The sequence below is a fragment of the Strix uralensis genome, chromosome 29 (genome assembly GCF_047716275.1).
Source record: "Strix uralensis isolate ZFMK-TIS-50842 chromosome 29, bStrUra1, whole genome shotgun sequence".
In the NCBI taxonomy this organism is placed as follows: Eukaryota; Metazoa; Chordata; class Aves; order Strigiformes; family Strigidae; genus Strix; species Strix uralensis.
Window position 1 is genome coordinate 6,307,018 of NC_134000.1, and position 23,177 is coordinate 6,330,194.

The 23,177-nt window shown below is 48.1% G+C and overlaps 1 protein-coding gene across 2 annotated transcripts in view; it reads left to right on the forward strand.

Moving 5' to 3' along the window:
• The first annotated feature begins 379 nt into the window (after nt 1-379).
• Nucleotides 380-23,177, forward strand: part of PAMR1 (peptidase domain containing associated with muscle regeneration 1) — a 58,764-nt gene continuing 35,966 nt past the window's right edge. For both annotated transcript variants that reach the window (XM_074852491.1, XM_074852492.1), the window contains exons 1-4: nt 380-555; nt 12,076-12,252; nt 13,014-13,142; nt 19,354-19,468. In XM_074852491.1, coding sequence (XP_074708592.1) covers nt 483-555; nt 12,076-12,252; nt 13,014-13,142; nt 19,354-19,468 — 494 coding nt within the window. In that variant the 5' untranslated portion in view covers nt 380-482. The remainder of the gene's footprint in view (nt 556-12,075; nt 12,253-13,013; nt 13,143-19,353; nt 19,469-23,177) is intronic.

Below are 23,177 nucleotides of genomic sequence, written 5' to 3' on the forward strand. Positions count from 1 at the left end.
TGCCCAGCCCTGCTGTTTGGGGCAGCAGCATCCTGGGGGTGCATCAACCCCTGCATGCCCAAATGGAGCATGTACAAAGTGCCTCCTCCTGGAGAGGTCTGTAACTTCAGCTCACCCACAGCAACTGGGATGACTCATATAAAGAGATACTCGCATTTCTGTTTCTTCCCCCTTTACAATATCTTTCTTTCCGAGATGAAAATCTCTATCTATCTCACCGAGCCAATAGACCCATCACAAAAAGGATCGGCTGCCAGAGTCCAGAAAGGGTTAAGGCAGCAGTTGGAGAGGTTTGGGGTGACGTCGTGCTTCTGGACGCCTGAGAAGTCTCTTGAAGGTAGTTCCCCTCTGGTGAGGATGGGAGCGAGCTGAGGTCTGAAATCCGAGATCCCTCGCAGCCTGGAGCTGGTGAGGTCCCAGTAAAAGCTGTTTGCCTGCTTTCCTTTCCTGAGCAGTCACACCGCTGCACTGGCCTGGGCGGTATGGAGCGAGCCCCCTGGACACATGTAGGACTCACTCTCCTCCAGCTCCTGCTCATCTCCTGCTTGCCAAGAGGTACCGTAAGCGAGCGTGTGCGTCCCCGGCACAGCCGAATGAGTCCCTTTCCTTCAGTGTGGTCAGAGGGGTTTGATCTCATGTGCTGTCATGGGAAGTAGAGAGATCTGCAGGGATGGTAATAATAGAAAGAAGGGGCTCTGCTTTATTTTTTTTTTTTCTTGTTGGCATGGAGTGGGTGTGGGGGAGGCTTGCCCAGGGATGATTTCCAGGCAAACTTAATAGCTTTAAAGAGAAACAACTGGCTGGATTTTTTTTTTGCCAATGGCCATCAAGAAAGGGTATGCAATCACTTCGCTTACTACTGCTTTATTTTCTCAACACTCAGTGCTAAGGAAATGATGATAAAAAGAGGCATTTAAGTCTCTGAATTGTAAAGCATAATTTGTTTAGTTTGGCAAGACAGAGACTTTCCTCTCCAGCCCCAACACCAAGAATGAAGGCAAAGGAGGAAAGAAGTGAAGGAAAAAAAGAAAACAAAAGCCACACATTGTTTCCGATCTGGGCTTTAATTCTGCCAATATTATTCTTTCGAAGGGGAAGCCTTGTTAAAGCAGAATGATCTTTTTTATGCTCAAGCCTTGGTCCAGTTTCTGCTGAACCAGCATGTATGGTTTCTTCTTGATAAGATCAAGCGAAAAGCATTTACTGTTGATTGAAAATTTGCTGTTGTTATGGCCACGAACGTGGGCTGTTTACACCTGGAGGTGGCTGGAGCTGCTTGCAGCCTAGCTGTCAGCATCGCAGGCTGCTTTCTCAGGAGCTGCAGCCCAGAGGACTGAGAGGTGAGGTGCCCTCAAATCACCCACCCTTCACGCTGCTGCAGCCTGCGGCACTCCCGGCAAGGTAAGCGCCTCTTACCAGGGGAGCTGTCAGGTACGCAGGCACCCCAGTTGCCATGGCTGTAGATCATCAGGGTTGAGGACGGCGCTTCAGAGCCCACCTCACCATGGTCTGCCTCTGCGATGCCCTTTCCTGCCAGCCCCTGGGGTCCCAGGGTGCGGGTGACGGGTGGTGGCCAGGGCCATCTGCCCACCAGGCTGGCCACCAGCCCAGCAGCCATCCTGGGAGGCTGACCTCCTGCCAAAGCTTCCCCGTGGGGCACAAGCACAGAGAGCTTCCCCACACCTCCCTCCCACATGGACTGACTTGTCCCTGCGGTGGCCTGTCCCGCAGCCACGGGCCACCTTGCACACTGGCCAGGCGAGGTGGCTCCGTGGCACATGCCAGAGTGGCACAGAAATAGTCCTGCCAGTGGCAGAGCAGCCATGGCTGCGGCTGTCCAGCGGCTACGCGGGCAACAAATCCTTCCTGCTGTGGGGGTGGCATGTGCCTCCCATGGCGAGAAGTGGGCAGACACTGGGCTGCTGGGGGCCCCCCCAGAAGCAGCGATGAGGGGAGGCAGGAGGAAGTACAACGACGGGCAATGGGACATGGGGGCTGTGAGGCTGCAAGGTTGGGAGGGAGGACGCTGGTTCCCCCCCGACAACAGCTCCTCGTGTGCCAGGAGCAGTGCGAGAAGGGCCTGGGGGACACATGGAGGGGCTCCATCCCCCTCGCCCCCTCTCCTCCCTCATCATGCCTCCCCTGCCCTGCTGGTGGGGGGGGTGCCCAGCACACAGCTGGCAGTGGGGAGTGGGCAGGAGCTCCCCTCTGGCAGTGAAAGGAGGGGCACTCAGAGACAGGGAGTGATTCAGAAGTGCAGTGGCCTTAGCATGTCAGGGCAGGTTGGAAAATAGCATTTTGCCTCCTCCCCACAGATGTATCCAATTTTTATCCATATTTATCACACCCAGTTGCACAGGGCCTGCCTCAAGACTTGGGGGCAGGAGTCGGGGAGGTCTGGGAATTGATTTTTGGAATAAACTTGAAGTGCAAGTGACTCATATTTCCTTAAAAATATATGTGTGTTTGTGTGTGTTTCTGCCTATCTAAACCTTTCCCAACCTCTCTTCCCCTCCCCCTCCAGCCTCTGTCTAGAGAAGTGGAGACCAGATGCACTCAGACGTATCCAGATGCATTCAATCTTAGCAAATGGGTTACTTTAGTTCACATGTTTAAGTTCCTAGCATGGACAAAGAGAAAGAAATTTGCTTTTTATTTTGGAGAAAAGCTGGGGTTACTCACTCTCGACCCCTTGGCCACCTCAAGGGGCTCCCAGTAGCCCCTGCAAGCCTGCCAGTGCCTAAGATTGGGCTCTCCCTCAGCCTAGAGGGAGCCCTCACCACTGCAGAGCCGTGTGGGTGCTGTGGGCAGCATGACCTCCCATGGGGACGTGGGTGCCCCTTTCCCTCCTGCAGGACCAGGGGCAGACAGGGAGGGAGCCCACAGGGCAGGGAGACAAGCTGTCAGCAGGGACAGGGGCTGCCAGCCTGAGGGCATCTGCAGTCCTTGGTTAGGGCTGGCCTACACACCCTGGGGGAGCTGTAGGAAGTAAAATTGGAGATGGAGGCTCCAGGGTTTCGCTGCTGTCTGTGTGGACTATTTCTATCTGGGCAATATTAACGGCAGTTAAACTGCCAACGTGACCCAGGCCTCGCGCCGTTACAGCAAGCAAGCGCTCACGACAGGTCTAGCACCACTCCTCCATGCTCATAACACAAGCACATTCTCATGTTATGTGGTCATGAATCTCAATACTGCAGCTGCTTCTTCTCCACAGATTCCCAGATATTCTCCCCTATTGCAGAAGTCCGGCTTTGCCCCCCAGACCCCATTAGCAAAGGCTGGGCTCTCTAACCTCATCCATGCTGTCACTAACTCAGAAGTGCTACATTCAGTACCTGTTCCTGTTCCTTGTTTTGCAGCACAAAGAAAAGAAAATCTCTTCCTGATCGCACTAGTATAATTTTTCTAGCCTGGCCCTAAAGTGAAAGGAGGGGATATAAGGGTTTGTTACAAAGAAAATGGGAAAAGGAGCAGAGTTTCGACTTGGGAGGTGTGGAGTATGGCTTTATGTTGCATGTTACAGCTTACCACCAGGGAACAAGGGCTGCTGAAATGTAGGAAGAAAGGGAATGGGAAGTTTCCAATAGCATCCTACCCTAGAGCTACCTGTCAGTCCTCTCCGCAGCAGAGGGTAGAGCAGGCAAGAGGAGGGGTGCAGGGCATGCAGGTTTATGGAAAGAGGAAAACGGTGGGAGTGACACAACCCAGCTGGTTGGGCAGCACAGTTGAGGCCATGTTGGCTGAGGGGCAGTGGGATTACCGAGGCTTTGACATGAAGAAAGACCGAACTGACAGTCCTGTTTTCAGTTAAGACTGGAAACAGAAAACCCTAGAGCTATTTGTGTTAATGCTGTTTTTGCATTATCCCATCATTATAGCACTTAGATGGGTGACGTCTAGACCTCACAAATAAAAAGCACAATTTTTATTTGGCTTTCCTTTTAGTTACACCAAGATACTTGATTTTTATCACGGACAAAGCAAAACAAAGCAGTGTGGAGAGAGGTACCAGCTTTGGAAGTCACAAGAGAAATCCTGTCAAGGACCCGATGGAGACCACAAAAATAATTTTTTTATTGAACAATTATTCTGTCCTTGGAGCAGAAGTGTTGGGAGTTTATATGTTTGTCACAGCCTAGTTAAGAATAGAAGCTTACAAATGTAAAAAAGGCACTACTGTAGAAACATGATGAAGCAAATCTACGGTCTATCAGGAACAACATCAGGACTATTTAGTTCTGAATTTATAGCTACTAAACACTGCATGACAACAGGAAACCTGGAATAGAGACCCTCCTATCTGACAACATGAGGCAGACCCCAGTTCCTGAATCAAAGGAGAAAGTGCATCAGTATTTTTTTCTATGTGAAACATGATCTGAATTGTTAAAAAGGTAGAGCTTAAGACAACGGTGGTCTCATCCAGCAGAACACAGATGTACTTACACCAGACAGGTTTTCAGTGAGTTTTTTAACAGAATGTACTTTCTGTAATAGTTTAGTCTGCTTTCAGCACAATCCTGCATTTGGGACATAAAAAAGACAGTTGAATTAATGCGCATTTATTAAGTGGACAGATTCATCTTGGTATAGCAGATTTCCCCCTCTGTTCACAAACTGGCTTTGATTTTTTTGATAGAAATACTTTCTTTTTTTTCCCCACTCTTACCACCGTGTGAAAGCATGCACTAATGGCCAGGAAAGGATGCTAACTGCCTCGGTAGGAGAAGCAGTCTAATTATTTAGCAAAGGCCTGCGACCCATAAAGTAAGCACACTGAGTAAAACTAAACCAGGGATGTATTTTAGCTCCTCTTTTAATTAGCCCAGCTGCTAAAAAGAATAATAGGTACATAATTTCTAAAGAGAAGCAAGTGTTTTTAGAGACAGCATTATCCCTTTCATCTTCTTAACACACCTATTAGGAAAACAGGCATCATTTGCACAACAGGTTATCTGAAGCAAAAAGAGGTTAAGAAAAAAGACCTGCACTTTCCTTCATTATTAATGGTTTGGGCTACGCTGTTTTCCAAGAGCCCCAGTAAAAGCCTCTTAAAGGGAACATCTCTCTTCCCTTCCGAGGTCTGTTCCTCTTGGCCTTACTGGAATCAAATGGAGAGTTTTACTGTTCATCACAGTGGAGTCACAGTTTCACCCAACATGTTTCTCATTTCCAGCTGACCAATTCAAGATCTCCTGTGTGCTCAGAGCTCTTCCTGTTAACGTCCACACACATGATACCTATGGGGTGGGGCCCAGCTTGCTCATCCATGCAATGACAGTAGAGCTGAGTAGCAAAGGAGCAGGACAAAACAGTAATAAAAAAGAGACAGACCTAAAGAAAATGTCAGATGTTACCAGGTCTCACCTCTGTTGGAGCTATTTTTTCTTTAAATGAGAAAGCTTCATTTCAGAATTATTACATGGCCAAACATTCCCTAAGAAGAGAGCCTTAAGAAATTGCTCCTTCAAACTCAAATGCTCTCTTCTTCTGCAGAAGGCAGTAATTGTTTTTGAGCATCATGCTGAAAAATTAAAATGGAATCAAATAAAAAGGGGCATGTTCCCATCTGTGGAACATGAAGTGGTTGAATAATCACTTTGAAAAAGTCGTTCTCTATGGCCTCTAATTTTAGAGCTATATCTGTTTGTATCTGCTCTTATTTACAATGCACTGTTAATTCATACAGCACTTTTCAAAGTAATTTGAAATAATACTTCTTTGAGCCTAAATCATGTTTTACCAATGTGCTGATGGATAAATTGAGGCATGGAAGGAGAACTCATCTTTTCAGGGTAACAGAATGGACTTGCAGGATGGGAAGTTCCATCAGTTCAGACCAAAATATGGACGTACTTATGAATCACTTTCTTCCATCTTTCAGGAATTTTGATAAATACATATAACCAGCAGGGTCCTAAGGTGATCTCTCTTTTGGAGGACACTATAGCACATTTAGGTTGTAACCTTTTTTTTTTTTTCTCCTAAGGATGGATGGAGATGGCAAACTGGTTTTCTGCTGGATCAGTTCTCTGATCCCTCCACGTAGCAGCTAATGCCAGCACAAAGACAGGGAGTGGGAATGGGAAGTCAGGGAGAGAAGAGAGAAAAGTGTCCCATCTCAGCAGCAGCATGGGTTTATATCAGCTTAAAGCGACTGCAACCTAAAAAAGTAATGCTTTCGAAGGAGTGGAAGACACAAGAGTCAATTGGTGTAATCGGGCTTGCTTCAATTCACCACAGTTCTTAGCCATATAATTTTCGCAGCTCTCAGACCTCTGGAACAGAAATCCTCTTTCTATCTAGCAAGGTATCTATGACTGACAAATTCACCATGGCAAAAGACAAGTGTGCTGCAGCTGGTTTTACCATAATGAGCTGCCTGACCCATCCCGGGCCAGCAATGGGAATGTGCTTGTGAATCTGTTCCCGAATCGCCAAAGCTTTAAGCCTGCCCTAGTAAGATAAACTAAAGTTGAAGCTGGTTTTCTTGAATATTCCAAGGTGCAAACTGTAATTGGTTAGAACCTCAGTAATATGTGGACCACACTTTATTTCTTTCCACACCCTCAAACCCTTGCTCAGATAAACAATTCCCCTGAAGATGAAAGCTAGTAATTCACTACATTCTCTACCACAGTCTTATATTTCATCCGCACCCCCATCCCACAGGAGTCTCTCTTCCTCTTTCTTTATTTCTTTTTTCTTTATATGGCTGAAGAACCTTTCGCTATTATTTTAATTTCCTTTGCAAGGTCAAATTCAGCTTGGCTTTTGGCAGTTCTTCCTTTGTCCCTGAGCTCTAAGACATAGCTTGCTTTGATGATCAGACTTTTTTCCATCCCTGATAGGTCTCTGCTTTTCCACTGAATGAGAAATTTGACTGGGCTCATTGTATATCCCACAGGATTCATCACTATCTTTTCCAGCAGACCTTGTATTGAATAGAACTAGTGCTTTAAGATGGTCTTATCCTTGCAGCTATTTTTTTTTATTACTTGGGCATCCTCTTTGAACTCACTTGCATAAGAATAAGTAACATATCTCCAGTCTTCAGGGTGAGTGCTCATGGAGCATTCACTTACCTTCCGAGGAGACTTCTGGCTCTGCAGAATGGTGCAGTAAAAGCTACCCTTTTGGAAGGTTGCATTTCCACAATATTTCTGTCAAACCTCCATCACAACCCTTCCCAAGTACTAATAAAAGAATTTCTTGTGTGGTTTTTATCACCTCATTTTCCAAAGTCCTGCAGTTTGGAACAGGATAGTATTTGAGGTTTAGTGAGGACAGAGATGGCTGAGTCATATGTGTGCCCAGACCATGAGGGTGATAGGAAAAACAGACCCACTTTGTGTGTGTCAGGGAGATGATGACTGCATCGCTAACTGTTCAAGCTCCTCTGCTGCACCCCAGACTGCCCAAGCACATCTAGGCCAAGGAAGTCAGCACGTTTTGAAAAGGTGATGCAAAAATGAGAAGCAAAAAAGGGAATTCTGGGCCAGAGAAAGTGAGGGATGTGGGAGAGCCTGGCAAGTCAAAGCAGAGCTGGATTTGCTGCAACTTCATCAAGGAAGTGAGTGACAGTAGAAGCTTGATAGTCCAGAAGATTAAAACTACCATCAAGCTATTGCAGCACCAGGAATAACCCAGTTCCACTCCTTCCCTTCACTGGCTCCTGTGGGTCCATGGTACAGAGGCAGGCAGGCAAGCACCACTTTTTAAAAGACAAACACTGAGCTGAGTTAAAATCAAGAGCAAAGGCTGAAAGTTTTGCCTTTGGAGTCTTCAGGATCTGTGGAGAAACTGAGGTCCTGCTACCAGCAGGAGAAGTCAGTAAGCATTAAACTACTCAGCAAACTGGCTGTGCATTTCATTCGGTGCCAGCTCCTTTGCAGATGTTCTTCATCTGCTTTTCAGCAGCTCAGCTCCCAGCACTGGCTCAGCGGAGGCCAGAGCAGGATCAGTCAGCTCCCCCCGTCCACATGGTCCTGCTGCATCTTCTCCTTGCTGCGGCTCATCACCCACACGCGGGTTTTCACAGAGGAAGCTCAGGGCCCACCTGTCAGCGGGGAGGGCTCCCCAAAGTGAGGAACCTTTTGCTCCTCCAAGGCCCTGGGTCAGCACTGGGGAGGTGGCAGCATCACTGTGATGAACTGCTGCCGCTGTAACTCAGCCCTGGGACTGATGCTGCTAGCAGGGAGGACACTGAGTGGGAACATCCCCTCCTAATGACATTTTACAAAGGCTGACAGGATCTGACAGCCTTTAGGACCTGAAATGTGCTCTAGGGACTAGGCGGTCTCGCTAGGTGCAGATGTCAGTGAAAAACATGAACGTGTTGCCATCTGGACCTGGAAACGCATGAGAATTACCAGCCACCCTGCATATGCCTCAGTGCTCATCTCCCAGCTCGCTTGTCCTTCAGGCTGGACTCAAAGCATTGGGTCAAACGCTGCATTGTGCTCTGCCAGGCTCCAGAGCCGAGCAGGTTTTCCCTCCGGCACCTTCCCCAGAGGTTCGTGTGCTTTCCCAGTGCAGCCATTTCTTGCTTGGTTTCCATGGTCTTGAGCTGCTTCCATGTGTACTGTTTATGCCCGCATTTAATGGGCTTTTCTTCCATCATTAAAATCCCATCAATTAAGCCACTGTTTGTTTGCCTGTCCAGAGACTTGTTTGTTCTTTTCTGCTAAACATTTTACACGGGTTGTCAAGCAGCTTCTTCCTGCTTCTCCCAAAATCAGGTCAAGCCACTTTCTGGACTGTGTTTGATGCTGAGAGGCACAGCCACTGCCTGCAAGCCAGACTGTCTGCTTTGGAGGATTATCAAAGTCAAGCCTACAAAGCACCCCACAATTATCTCTGCCACAGCTGGCCAAGGCCTGGCTTCCAGTATTTTACTCAGTCAATAAATCTCCCCCCAGTCTTCCCTGCCTCATTCTCTTCTGTTTTGGGGTCATAATGGCCAAGTGTGGGTGTGAGGAGCCACCAGTGGTTACCATTCCCCAAACACACAAGGGGGAGTGGGGTTATGCCTCTTCCTCCCTGGAGCCCAGGCTGAGCTCAGCAACACAAACACAGAGCTAGAGGCTCTGTGCACTTCCCTCTTAAATTTCTGAGAGAAAGGTTTCCTTTGCCTTTTGTTCAGTAGCCTGGAGATACTTATGCAAAACAAAAGGAATCCTGCCGTTACTAAAGAGATGCATAAAGTCTTCACACAAATTTCTTTAAAGAAAAGCTTCTACAAAACGTCAGAATAATAGATTTGAAGATTTCTGTGAGGACGATCCTACAGAGGATCACTTCAAAAAAAATCTCAAATCCACATATTTCCTTGTCAAGGCTATATATGTTGACCAAACTGAAGTACCTGAGAACCTGAAAGGGAATTAAATTGTCAGTAAATCAAAAGACAGTCTATTTTCATTGTCTCAGTTGAGACAGGGGCAAGAAGTGAGCAAACAGCATTTCTAGGTAGCAGTAAATTTATCTTTACAATTCTTTAAGGGCCAAGATCTGCTGCTCCCGTCTTAACATTAAATATTACCTTAAACTCAACTTACACTACAAATACACATATTCGATTCACCAAGAGCAAGTGTGACATCTGCCTTTTGGCCCTGTTGTGTACACAAGCCCTACATATAAAAATAAATATGCACGTGCACACAGACACACTCTCTACACGTATACAAATATATGTGTAATATTTTATGGAAGCATAGAGTAATTTAGATTAAAAGGGACCTCTGGAGGTCATCTGGTCCAGCCCCTCTCTCAGAGAAGTGCTAACTTGGAAGGTACGTTGTGTTGCTCGCAGATTTATCTTGCCAGGTTTTGAATTCCTGCAAGGATGGAGACATCCTTAGTCACCCTGGTGCAACTTTTCCTGGGAGCATTTGGATCATTTTACAGATAGCAATTTCTCTTGGGCAATTTACAGCTACAACTCACATGGATGTAGCCATTTTATTAATAAGCTTTAGAATCTTGAGAGAAAATAGATTTCTAGCTTGAGTTGGAACACATGACAATTTGAAGGAAGCTCTTCAAAAGCTCCTGAGTGTTGGGTAGTAATTTATGACTCAGACTTTGGGGAGTTCTCCTTCAACAAGGATTGAGACCCCCACCCCCACATGCCACCGAAACAGCTATTTTCAGTCATGTATGGTGAGGTGTATCAAACGGAGCGTCAGTTCTAATAAGATAATTAGACACATGTAATCAATTTGCTCTGGAATCTGAATCAAATACAGTTCATAGATAAATGGCTTCATTAAAAGAGAATAATAGCCATAGGTTAAGAAGTCCCAACTTGGCCAAGTTGATTGACTGCTGTTCTGGGAATTAGAAAGCATGAGTTTAATTCCTGGCTCTGCTATTGTTTTTTTCTGGGACCTTGAGCAAAGTCACTTCACCTCCCTTGTGCTTCAGTTTCCCATCTGGAAAAAGGACTTTGTAGAGCATGTCGAGATCTACAGGGAAAAGGCTATATAACTGCTGAACACTAAGGTTATTTCGATGCGAGAATTTATTATTGGAATAAAAAATTACAGAACCTTACTGAATGACAGAAGCGGCTTTCTTTTTCTGTTTGGAATGATTATGGGGGCAGGGAAGGGGGATAGAAAGGTTTCAGCACAAACAGCAGCCAGGTTTCCAGAGTCAGAGCAGTGGTGGACTCTTCGCAGTCGGTATACCAGGCACAAGGGAAAGGCTGAGTTCTGAGGAGCACGAAGGGCTGAATTTCATTTCCCAGCCAAAGGGAGAAAAATGAAGAAACAGTTTGGTGGTCCGTTTTTTATGGAGTCAGTAAATATCATTAGGGGAAAAGATAAGCTTCCAGGAACCAGGCTTCATGAGGCTGTGAAGAATCAAGTGAGACAGAGCAGCAAGGTTCAGTGGTAGGGAGCTCCAGCAGGCATGGTAATTAGGTTATGAGGCGCAATGAAACAAAAACCAGCAGTGTGAGAAGGGAGCCAGGTACAGGCACGGAAGGGAGTGCTGCGCCTTAAGAGACGTATGGCTTGTTGCAAATGACAAGGCAGCCCTGTACTCAGAGTTTAAAACAAAAGGAAAAAGAATGTTACCTAACCACAATGAGGAAAAAAAAAGGAAAAAGGGGAAGAGAGAGGGAAGAAGAGATAGTCTCATTATGTTTCCATCATGTCTCATCTTTCTAGTCTGCTCTCTCTCTTTTTACCATCAAACTCCATGAAAGCAGTCATCAGGTCTGTCAGCTGGTTAGGACACATGCTGACAGCACCGTGCGCTCATTAGATTTCACTTTGTAGAATTTAGACAGCGTGCTGGGGGAGAAAGAGGGGATCAGCACTTACTGCAGCCGTCCAGAGTCACAGTCCGAGGTCGTTTCCTAAAAGGGCACTTCCAGCATAGTTTAAATATCATCATATGAGGTTATGTTAAATAATAAAAATATATTAATAATGTTACCATATTAGAAATACCAGACAAAATGAACCTTTAAAAGTATTGAAAAATCTTGTTTCCTTTGGCAGTGAAGCCAAGTGTAACACCGTGTGCTTCTGAGTGAAAATAGGGAGTGAACCCGGCTAAAACCCAGCCTCAAAATTGGCCTTTCCTGGTGGACACCCTGGTATTCAAGAGTAGGAAATTCATGAACAGAAATAGGACTAAAACACGCTATTATAATTTAAATAATCTATACTATGTACAAGGGTGTAAATCAGTCCTGTGATCTGAAGAAGTCTCTCTCATGTGACATCATCCTCTGTGGTTTTTTTAAACTATTTTTCTCATCACAGAATTGGGAAGGCCTTGCAGAGAAAAGACTGAAGTGAATATATTCCTTCCCTCTGTCTATTTACCTCCTCTGGCTGGCACTGCAAAACTGCCCCTGTGTTCTTTAGACACCCAAACCGAGCTGACATTTTGACCATGTGTTACCACGTAGTTTGGGATTTCCTGGGCGGAGGACCTTGGCCAGCCTCATGACACACATGATCTGACAAATCACAGAATAATAGATCCTGTCAATCCTCGGCATATAATGGATTATTTCTGTGTATGTCCCTCTCTGTTCCCCACTTGCAGAGTACACAGTGATCAATGAAAACTGTCCGGGCGCCGAGTGGAATATCATGTGTCGGGAGTGCTGTGAATATGACCAAATTGAGTGCATCTGCCCAGGACGGAAAGAAAGAGTGGGCTACACCATTCCCTGCTGCAGGAACGAGGAGAATGAGTGTGACTCCTGCTTAATCCATCCAGGTATGCTTAGGGCCCCACTGCGTTGACACCGGATCTTTGGCCAAGGCATCAGCATGTAATGGCAGCTGCTGCGCAGGGGAGCGGCAAGAGCAGGCGCATCTCACTGGGGCATGGCATTGCCCCGCATCTCCTCAGGAACTCCCTCTGCCACTCTGCTGGCAGCAGCAAGACACTTGGCAAGGTGCCCCTGCAGCAGGTTGCACCGCTGCCAGAAAAAGAACACGCTTTCTACCAGCAGTGTTGTCCTCGGGGCATCTTGGGCAGGCTTGGGAGCTGCCAAAGGGTGATGTTGCAGCTGGCTTCACACCAGGAGTGTGTTGTAGGTGCTCTGGGATGATTTGCATCCCCAAAGCAAGAAGGGATAAATGACTTGGCAGTCCAGCGAGCAAGGAGGAAAGGGCAAAGTGAAAGGTGAGAGCAGGAGACAGGACCAGGTTCAAAGACACCAGAGTCCCTTGGGCTGGGCCCAAGCAGCCCCAGCACCCACATTCAGGCTCCTGAGAAAGGCATTTACAGTCAGAGCAATGAGATTTAGAGGTTTGGGCAAGTCAGACTGGGAGTTTGGCTCCAAATGTCAGAGTCTGAGCTGCCAGAGTTTGAGGGTGGAGGTTGGGTACAGTTCACAGTGGGGAAGCTGTCAGTACTGCAGCAGGCACTAAGATCGTTTGTGGCATTTTTTGTGGAAAAGAGAGAGACACTGCTCCTCTCTCTGCAGGACGATCCACCATGGCTTTCCTCTAACGCAGTGGCTCTCCTTTCAGGCTGCACCATTTTTGAGAACTGCAAGTCCTGCCGCAACGGCTCGTGGGGAGGGACACTTGATGACTTCTACATCAAGGGGATCTACTGTGCAGAGTGCAGAGCTGGCTGGTATGGAGGGGACTGCATGAGTAAGTGTCCTGCACTTAAACAGCGAGGGAGGCATGTCAGGGACAGGGAGGGTGGGATGGAGCCAGAGCCATGCTGTGCCTTTCCAGCTACTCCTTTACGGTGACTCTTGCAAAGGACACAGGCAGGAGAGGGCAAAACCAACCAGGCAGTAAGCAGAGCTACAGTGGGGAAAACTTCTCCCAGTGCTCATCTGCTTGGGATTGGCCCAGGCCCCAAGTCATGGGAGGTTACAACCCTACTAAACTTCTATTTCGGTTTGGTTTATTTTAAAACTTTAACTACTGTGGCTCTGGATATCTTCTCCGCATTTCTTGGACATACTTCAGCATAACTGATTCCCCAGAGGCCTTCAGCAAAGCATAAACATTTACAAGGGCAACAGCTATATCAAAGAGCTTCTCCTCTTGTCCTCCTTCAACCCCTGGGCTGCAGAACCAGCCCCGAGGAAGTCCCAGTGCTCCCTCCCTCCTTTGCACAGCTCCAACACACTCCAAGGTGGCTCTGGAAAAGTGTCTTGGAGCAGCTAACAGTGCTGTTACAGATCAGGCGTGTTTCAGGCTCTGTAGTGATATCTGAAGGCTTTGTTCTCGAGAGCGTACAAAAGTTCCTGCTTCTTGGGTTTTGCTAAGATGCTGGTCCCAATGCTACCTCTCAATAATGAATTCAATAAGCTAATTGGATACAGTTTAAGATTAGTATTTCCTTTACCAATTTCCCACCGGTGAAGGTACAGCCTCTCACCAACCCTCTTTCAATTTTTATTGACTGTCTCTTTGTTCACAGTTCACTGAAACGGATGAAAGCAGTCTGCATTTCCTACCGTCTTGTCTGTTATTCTACATATCTTAGTCTTGTCACCTATTAGGCCCTGATTTTAAAGTAACAATTGCACCTGCTTTCCCAACACAGCCCATGACCATTCAGGAAGTGAAAGCAAACAAAATAAAATCATTGCTTCAAACAGCAGAATATGGAGAATCAACATGTTTCAGCAACAGGGCTAACTCAACCTTGGTGCTTTGGAAGTTGATAAACGGAGTCCCTTGCAGTTTATGGTGTGATTTCTGATAGCACTTTAAAGTCCCATTTGCTCTGGGTCGATGCTAGGGCTCCCCTGGCACATTTTATAAGAGCAGAGCCAAGAAAGAATCATTAGCTCATCTAACGCTCCCTCCCTCTGCCTCAGTAGATCGGCTGCCTACAGTATATTTCAGACTGCTCTGCCTATTTGTGTTCTAAAGCAAATACACCCTCACACTGCAGCCTATTTGGACATTTTTGCAATACTGAAATTTTGCAGAGCTTTGTCATATTTTTCTTCCCGTTTGCTCTTCTGAGGGAAGCAGCATGACACTGGGGATGCGGTCTCTTGTGCACTACGATGGGCAGACAGTGCTATTGTCTCTTCCACTCTCAGAGGAGCACAGGGGCCAGTTGTGATCGCAGCACACTCCTGAGCTCCCCTGCTCGGGCTCTCATGGCTATCTCACTTTTAGCCTGTAGGCCAGAGACTGCACGTCCCGCAGGCAGCCTATAACCACGCCAGGTGCCTGGCGTTGGGCCTGGAGGGGGGCCAGCCAGTAGCCCTTTGGGCCACAGTGCGCACTGGCTGCTGGCCCAGTGGCTGCGCTAACACAGCACGTTTTGGAGAGCGAAGGAGGAGGCATCTCTTTAGTACCTGCGTGCAGGATCACACCTGAAACTTCGAAGCCTGCCCCGGGCACCTCGCCAGCAGCGGAGTGCCGATAAATCCTGGAGACACGAGGGAGCGCGACCCCGGTGACTGGAGGGTGTAACCTGTCTAATTCATGATCTATTGCAAACGCTGATGCCCTCAGCTAGCACGGACGGCCCGTGGGACCGGCCCTGACCGAAACGGGCGTGTAGGCAAGCCGCCCACAGAGCTTCACCCACAGAACGGAGGGCTCCTCCTGCCAGAAATGCCCTTGCCAGGCGTCCCCAGGAGAAGCCCCTTCCCCAGATTTTACCTGCCCGGCCAGGCCGGCCTCCCCCTCGCCCCTGCGCCAGGGCGACCCGCCCGCAGCCTCCACAGCCCCGGCCCACGCCTGAGCGCCTTCGGGCTGCTGCCCAGAGCACGGGCCGGTGCGGCGGAGAGCGCGGAGGTGCGGGGAGGCAGCCCCGGGCACCCGCGGGGCTCCGGCCGGACCCGCCGCTGCCGCCCGGGGAGCGCCGGCCTTTGTCTCCCTCTCGCGGGGCGCGGGCGGCGTTGCCGCGGAGCACCGGCCGCGGCCCCGGGCTCCCGCTCCCGGGGCCAAGACGACGAGCGGCTCGGGCAGGCTCCGCCGTAAGCGGGCGAGCGGGCACCCCTCCGCCCCATCCCGACACTCCCGGACGGCTCTAAGAAGCCGCCCCAGGCCCGGCCCGGCCCGGCCCGCCTGGGCGCCTCCGCCGCTCCGCCCTCCGGCCGCGCCATTTCCCTCAGGCGCGGCGCCGCCGCCAGGTGGCGCCCGGGGGCCCCGGAGGAGCGCGCGCCGCCCGGCTCGGCCGCGGCCCGCGCCTGGGAGGCAGGTGGGGAAATGGCGGCGCGGGGGGGCCGAGGGGGCGAGCGGCGGGGAGCGCGCGGCTCTCCGGTGGCTGCGGGCAGGGTTCATGCCTGTTCAATACGGCACCGCTGCAGGCGGGGCGGCTGTGGGGCAGGCTCTGGTTCCCCCACGGGGAGCTGGGAGGCCTGTCCGCGGGGCAGCCCCGCACCCCGGGGCACCCCGTCCAGCTCCCGCCGCCGTGGTGAGGGCGGGATGAGCCCTGGGCGCCATCTCCGGGAACTGCGAGTGAGAGCGGGGATGTGACGAGGCAAGGAAGGAGTAGCATGGGCCGGCCTGTGGGGCCAGCCGGGTCGTGTTTGTGCTGGCAGAGCCGGACACACGGACACGGCTGAAAAGCAGCCAAAGGACACCAGATCGTTTGGTAAAAAGATAGATGGTGTAGGGTAGCCCAAAGGAATGTTATTAGGAAAAAAACATACTGAATAGAGTTAATTGGGTACTGGGACATTTCCTAATGGGACTGTTTATTGGATTGGACTATCATGCCCTAAAAGGCACATCAGATTCTAAAACCAGAAGAAAAACAACCCTACAGGACCCTTTCCTCTGTACCCTGCACTCCAACAGCCCTCGTCAACCTCCAGTTGTCACGTTGCTTGAGAACACATACTCCATCAAAGCCAAAGTGGTGGTATCTAACAGCTGACCTCAGCGCTGCTGTCCGAGCGTGGGCCCTGTGATGAACAGCAGTACTTGGCGTTTTAGAGAGTTTGCAAACATCAGTGGTTCACATAATGCTGGTGACCAACAGGCAACAGGTAGCAAGAAGGCAGGACGAGTGACAGCTGCCTTCCTGTATCAGCCTGTTTCTGAATACCAGTAACGTTTCTACTATCATTCTCCTTTGTTCAGTCCTCTTGACCTTTGAAGGAGCCCAACATCAGTGCTGTAGCACTCAAACAGGAGATAATGAGTTCTTACCAGAGGTCTCCTCAGGACCTCTCCCTCCACCGACCCACGGGTCTCCGTGGGCTACAACTCAGAGGTCTCCTGAATTGTTTTCCTTTCTGTTAGTAACAAGCCTTGGAGGAAATCTTACTGTGGCCCTGAAAGCTGCCTTTTTTTTGGGAACAGGAACGGAACAAGGATGTTGACACTCCGCCAAAGTGGATTATTTTTTTGTAAATGAGGCAGAATTTGCCAGCATTTGTGTTTAGGATGTAAATTATTTTTGAGAGCCTTCCAGATCTCCCACAGATTCAGAATGGGAAGAGAAAAGACTCCTTTTGATCAACAGATGATTGAACTGTTGGTCTGGGGAGTCAGCCTAACTTCTGCTAGAAGGGCTGGAGATACAAGAGCACAGATCTGATGTGATGAAGCGAAGGTGCTTCATGCAGAGAAGGGCGGTAGCAAATCTGAGAACGTTCTTTTGGAGGCGGTCATTGAATGGCTCCTCTTTAGACTCTGGACCACCTGCTTTGCTGGCCAAACCTACTTCCTTGGCACCAGTGTTCAGAGAGTTCGGGCTGTACCACTGCAAACAGAAAAGTGCGTTTAGTATGCTGTGCATACAAGTATCTCTTTGCACCATTTCTTTGGCTTTCCTTTGTTAAAGGCATTGGAAACTCAGAAGCCTTTCGGGATGAAAGGGAAACTTTCTTTGAGGTGGTCCAAGCCCCCTGTCAAACCATCTGAAGATTTCTAGCAGCTTTGTCTCAGGTTGTTTTTGAGGCACGAGCCAATGGCAGGACAAGGTCCTGTTTCTTGCTGTGGGAAGGAGCATTATCATGTGCACCACAACAGATCCTGCTGTACTTGCTGAATCCTAATGTGGTTGCTGGGCACAGTCATTAATCCTTGTCTTTTACAGAGGGAACTAAGCAAGCCACAGAGGAGGATGAAACACTTTTGAGGAACTCTTCTGAGCAGGATTTCTGTTTCCTTGGGTCCTGCTTAATTAAGGGTAACCAAGGGTGAATGAACAAAGGGTATTTCATTTGAGCAACACTTTCTTAAGAAGAAAGAGGAGTAATTGACCTGCAGTTTTCACATTTCCCCATAGACCAGATGCAGCAGGACTGATATCCAGACACTAAGATCAATGGGAACCGCAGATGCTTGGTACTTCACCAAATCAGGTCACTGTCACCCTCTTTTCCCAAAGGAAGGAAGGCCCTGAGGCGAGTGTTAAAACCCACTGTTTCAGTAGGAAACATTCAGCCTCTGTTACTGGTTAAAATTTTAGTGTTCCCCTCTGGAAACAGATGGAAGGAGCAGGGCTTTCTGTCGGACTAAAGAGGTAAAAAGTGAGAGAGTTGCTGTGCAGGTCTTTTGGGTCATTTGTCTTTTTACTTATGCTTATTATCTGTGGTGTGCAGTTTATCAGAGTCCCCTGGTTCGGTGATGCTGTTAGACTCAATTGCAATTTCTGACTTCTGGGTACAGCCTCATCCCCCAGCAAAGCAGCAGAAGACTTACCAGGGAATGTAGCCATGCGCAAGACTCCATTCGGAAAAATGTAGTCAGGAAAGTAGAAACTGAGAAATTAGCTCAGTTTGGTGCGTAATGATTTAACTGTGCATTTTGCTAGCAGTTGCATTTACAGATCACAGAAGGCTCTACAAAATCGCTAAACAACTTTCCTTCTTCCACAGAGGAAAACACCATTAGCCGTATTTTATAGCTGGGAGAAAGGGAGAAGTTACAGAAAGTTGAGAGAACTCTCTGGGCTAAAAATTTTTAACACCCAAGATGGGGAATTAGGACAGCTATCCCTGGACAGATGCCTAGGGACAGCTGCAGGATAGCCATGAAAAGATATTGCTTCCTCAGTGTGTGACCTTGTCTGCTGTTTGTTCAGGTCATTGTTCTCCGATGGTTTTCTCAGACTAGGCCCAAATGGCCAGAGTACTTCCTCTTCTTCTGATGATGGGCACTGAAGTACATTTCATAATATGGTGAAAAGCTGAGAGTGACGCAGGCAGAGTAGGACAGGAGGAGAGTAAGGATAGGAATGAACCTGAGAGAAGGGATGAGGGCTGTGTTTTATATATGTGTTACACTGAGTCGGTGGTGGAGGAGCTGTGATGGTTATATGTCTCCATCGGCATGGTGGCATTAACGTGTGGGTGTGGTGAATCCTGAGGACAAACAGATGTCTCCTCTAGGAATACATCAGCTGTTTTTCCTCCAAGAATCTCCTTGTGAGAGACTTGAAACGATGATGTTGGGTGCGACAGCTCCTCCTCTCATTGTTTCTCTCACTTGAGCTAATTCAAGCGTTCATTGTACCTTTGGCACTTTCCCACCAGCTTCCTCAGCTTCAGTGGTTACACAGGTCAACATGAGATCCATCAAAACTGTTCTGAGCTGGAGTGTCAGCCAGGTGGGTGGGTGGGCTAATCAAGAGTGGGGGCAAAAGCTGTAAGAAATGGTTTAATAGGGCTGTGTGGCAAACAAGGGAGAAGCAATCAGCTAAAACTTTTCTGGGGGTGCTCTTAGCCTAGACAATACTCCAACAGAGTTGTAACTCTTTATAGCCATTGTGTTGCTGTCCCATTATTTCATATACTGCCTTGTATGAAAGTGTGTACCTTCCTAAGCCACCCTGGCTTCTCATTCCAGTGGTGTTTCTACATGAATTTTCTTCAAATGCCTCTTGAAGGTCCCTCACACAGATTTGTCTTCTTCTTTTGCTCTCCAGGATGCGGGCAGGTTCTTCGAGCTTCTAGGGGTCAGATTTTGCTGGAGGGTTACCCACTGAACGCACGATGCGAATGGACTATTCACGTTCAAGCTGGATTTAACATTGAATTAAGGTAGGTCATAGTGACGTTAGCCAGCATTGGTTTCAGGTGGCCACTGGGATAACCAAGAGTCAGTGAGGGTCAACAGCAGGGAGCCCTGGGGCAGTGAAGGTACTGCCACCACTTTGCATTTGGTAGCTCAGCTCTTTCCCCTGGTCTAGCTTGTGATGGGCAGCCGCTGCACAAATAATCAGTGCTGTGCCTTCAGTTCCCATTTAGGACAGCTGGATGCTAAGCAGAGTTTCTCAGATATTGGGCACAATGTATCTCCCTAGAGGTCTCTTCAAGACCTTGACAGCAAAGCACCCAATAGTTTCTGAAGAGCGTACCAGACTGAACTAAGACATTCTTTGAAGAAAAGCTGTCGGAACATTTTGATATGATGTCTTATGCCAGGAGAGAGTTGCCCATGGGACCTGCCTTGCATTTAGCCTGCATTTTCCCTCTCTTATTTTTCTTTAACTCATTTTACCAGCCTTGTCCTCTACCAGCTTCAGTTATTCCTCTTACCATTCCTATGTCTGGAGGATGTAATTGGTTCTCCTGCAAGTCATTGTTCCTCTGTCCTGTGTATGTTTAAACCTGTTAACCCACCCCTGCTGACTCAAGCTCACAGTTCTTGATTGGGTACCCTGCCTAGTGCAGGAGAGCCCCTAGTTGGGGAAATTAATACTGTTTTCATGTGTGTGCAGCAGGGAGCTCACACATGCACCAGGAAGCTTGGCAGGGGATTGTATTCAAAACCCACTTGTTAATATAATAAAAACAGTAGCTAAAGCCTTCACATCGATATTTCACCAGCTTTGGAGCTGAGGCAAAAGAACTACGCTAGATACACAAACAGATTTCTTCCTCTGTGTTTAAAGAGAGACTTAATATTTAATAAGAGGAAGAGAAATCAATTGACTAGAAAAGAAGAGCTTGTGGCATTCCCACACTAACACCCTTTTTTTCAGACTTGCAAATGCAAGCCTATTGTGTAGTTAGGAGCAGCTGCAATTATTGCCTGGATAGCGTTGGAGCCTCTTCCCTCTGGAGAAATGTGTAGGAGACACAGGGGAGCAATGCTGTGAGGAGGAGTTTTGTGTTCTTGTGACACAACTGTGCATCAGTCTCAGCAGGTGTGAGCTGTACCTACCTTGTTTTTAAGAGATGTTATTGGTTATGTGTATGATTTGCACAGCACAAGCTCAGGGAGGTGGTAACCTGGTATTTTTTGCATTTCTGAACAAGGCTTTGCCAATTGTAAGGCTTAAAAAGTGCTTCAGGAGCTACAGGTGTCACCCTGCCTTCACTGTTATGGTGGTGCGTGTGAGAGTGGAAATGGCTGCCCATCAGTAGTGCAATGCACGCAGGTCACTAGTGAATGCCCCCATCTCTGGGTGAGGAGCTGACAGCCAGCTGGCACCAGGCACACGCTCCAAGAAAGGGAGGAAAGGCTGTTGTAGCAACGGGCACTAGATCGAACAGCAGTACTTGCTGTGGCTGCACTAAGGGGATTCTCGTCCTTTTTCAAGGCAGAGGAATGGCGAGTGCTGTAAAGTAAGCTAACAGAGGTACTAACTCCTTGGAGAAATCAGACCTCCATTCTAGACCCTGAGGGCCACCCACATGCGTGCTAGGAAGTTGCTAGTGTCACGTGAGATCTGTACAGTTCACTCCGTTTACCTTTGCTGTCACCAGACGATGCAAAACTTTAACATGAGGAGCATCCTGCAGAGAGTGCCTTTCTCTTTTTCCCTGTGTCCTACAGTCAAACAAATGCAACACTAGGCATCTCCTTGATGTGACATAACGTTACATTCCAACCGTGTAAGTCTCCGGGAGGGGACCTGAGCTACCAACTGTCTGTTGTGAGCAGTGATATTTATCTGAGCTGGGCAGCGTTGGAGAAGCCTAAAGCCCTGTGCCCAGCCTGAGCTGAGCTTGATGTCAGGGTGCCTAGGATCCCAGCAGATGTCACAGCACTTCTAGGGGAAGATCAGGAACTGTCCTGAATGTCCACATTTAATCCTGCCACCCTGCAAGTCAGGAGGCATAGGAGGAAGCCTCCGGGGCAAACACACCACACGAGGACCTATGTCTACCTCACGTAAGGTAACCTTGGAGTGTGTTCTGAATCAGCTGAGGTTTCCAAGGTGGACCACCTCAAAGCTGGCCATTGAGGTACTTCAGCAGTTAGATACTGTGGAAAACTGGTACATTTATCCTAAAGCTTCTCTTTTAGGCCATTCCTACACAGAAGGGCAGGTACAACTAAGGCCCCCAGAGTCTTCCTCCTGGGTCTGCCATCCATGCTGAATTGCTGCCTTCAGTGCATTTTCATATCAACGTGCTGATCCCCTCCGTGGGTGCTAACTCTGCTTAGAGCTGTAATGCGCAGCCAACGTTGTGCTGAATCAGCACAACTGCTGACAAAAGAACTCCTTTCTTCAATCTCTCTGTGCACAAATCCTGTTTGCTGCCACTCTGATGGCTTGTGAGGGCAGAGATGGGGACAGTGTGATACAGAAGGGGAACAAAGTGGTTTGTCTCTGCTTACATAGGGCAGGAAGAGTAAAACTCTCAGGAGCACAGATAAATCTTCCCTTGCTCCAGGCTGTGCCGCACAGTCCTCTGGGGTTGGCTAAGCAGAGCTGTTTTGATAAATGGTGCCCAGATTGTGGTGGTAGTTTGTTTTCTCTGCTTTTTTCCAGCCTTGTTTTAATTTGGGTTGTGATGTATAGGCTCCCTCAGCCCCAGCCATGTCAGGGATGCCATACCAGAGTAGGAGTAGCTCGCAACTTTCAATCATTTTCTTTAATGCCTCAGCAGAGATGCGGTTTTAAATATTTTCCTTTGCCTAGAAGCTTTCCTCAGAGGGGTTGGTGAATGTATTCACACTGCAGACACCGATGAAATCAAGACAATACTTTGAATTCTATTTTGTGTCTGATGACCTGTAGCACTAAATTAGCAGGCTTAGCTTTGTAATATCCAAGAGAATTATGATATAGTCACAATTTCCCAGGTGAGGGAATGGAGGTTCATTACATTGCCTGTACCTGTGATTTAAACAGCAATAGACTTCGGGGTCTGTAAAGGGTCCCGTCAACCCCTGGCCATAGCCAAGAGGTTTTGAAAAGCTGTGGCAGGTTTCCTGACCTGCCAGTTCTGAGTCTTAATCATGGGACCCCATGTCACCAGTACAGTGTATCCGCTTCTGTGTTACGTTAAATAAAATGCAAATCAGAACCCCCTATGCCTTTCACATCTTTCACTCTGTTTTCATCATTTTTTTAAAGCGGAGAAAGCAAACAATTAAAACCAGTATTCTGTGTAGGGCTCTTTCATTCTGTGCCTTCACTCTGTGTGAGTATCTCTTGATATTCTTCGTTCAGGAACACACTGCTAGACAGAGTTTACCTTTACATCTATAAATAATACTACTCCCATTACATGGTGGGCATCCCGGAAACTTTCCTTCTGTACTTATACACATACTTAATTTTAATCGGAGAACTGGTAAATATTTTTCGGATTGAGTCTGGATGAACTGTAGTCTGATAAGTGTGACAAGGATGAATGGGTTAATTTGTATTGCTCTATAACTTCCATAAGGGTAGATCCCTGGGGTATGATTCAGCAGTGAAAGAATGTTTTGAAGATGTAGTGTATAACCTGATGTCTGGGAGGAAATCTCTGGCAAACCTGACAGAACTAGAATTCAACTCATGCATTT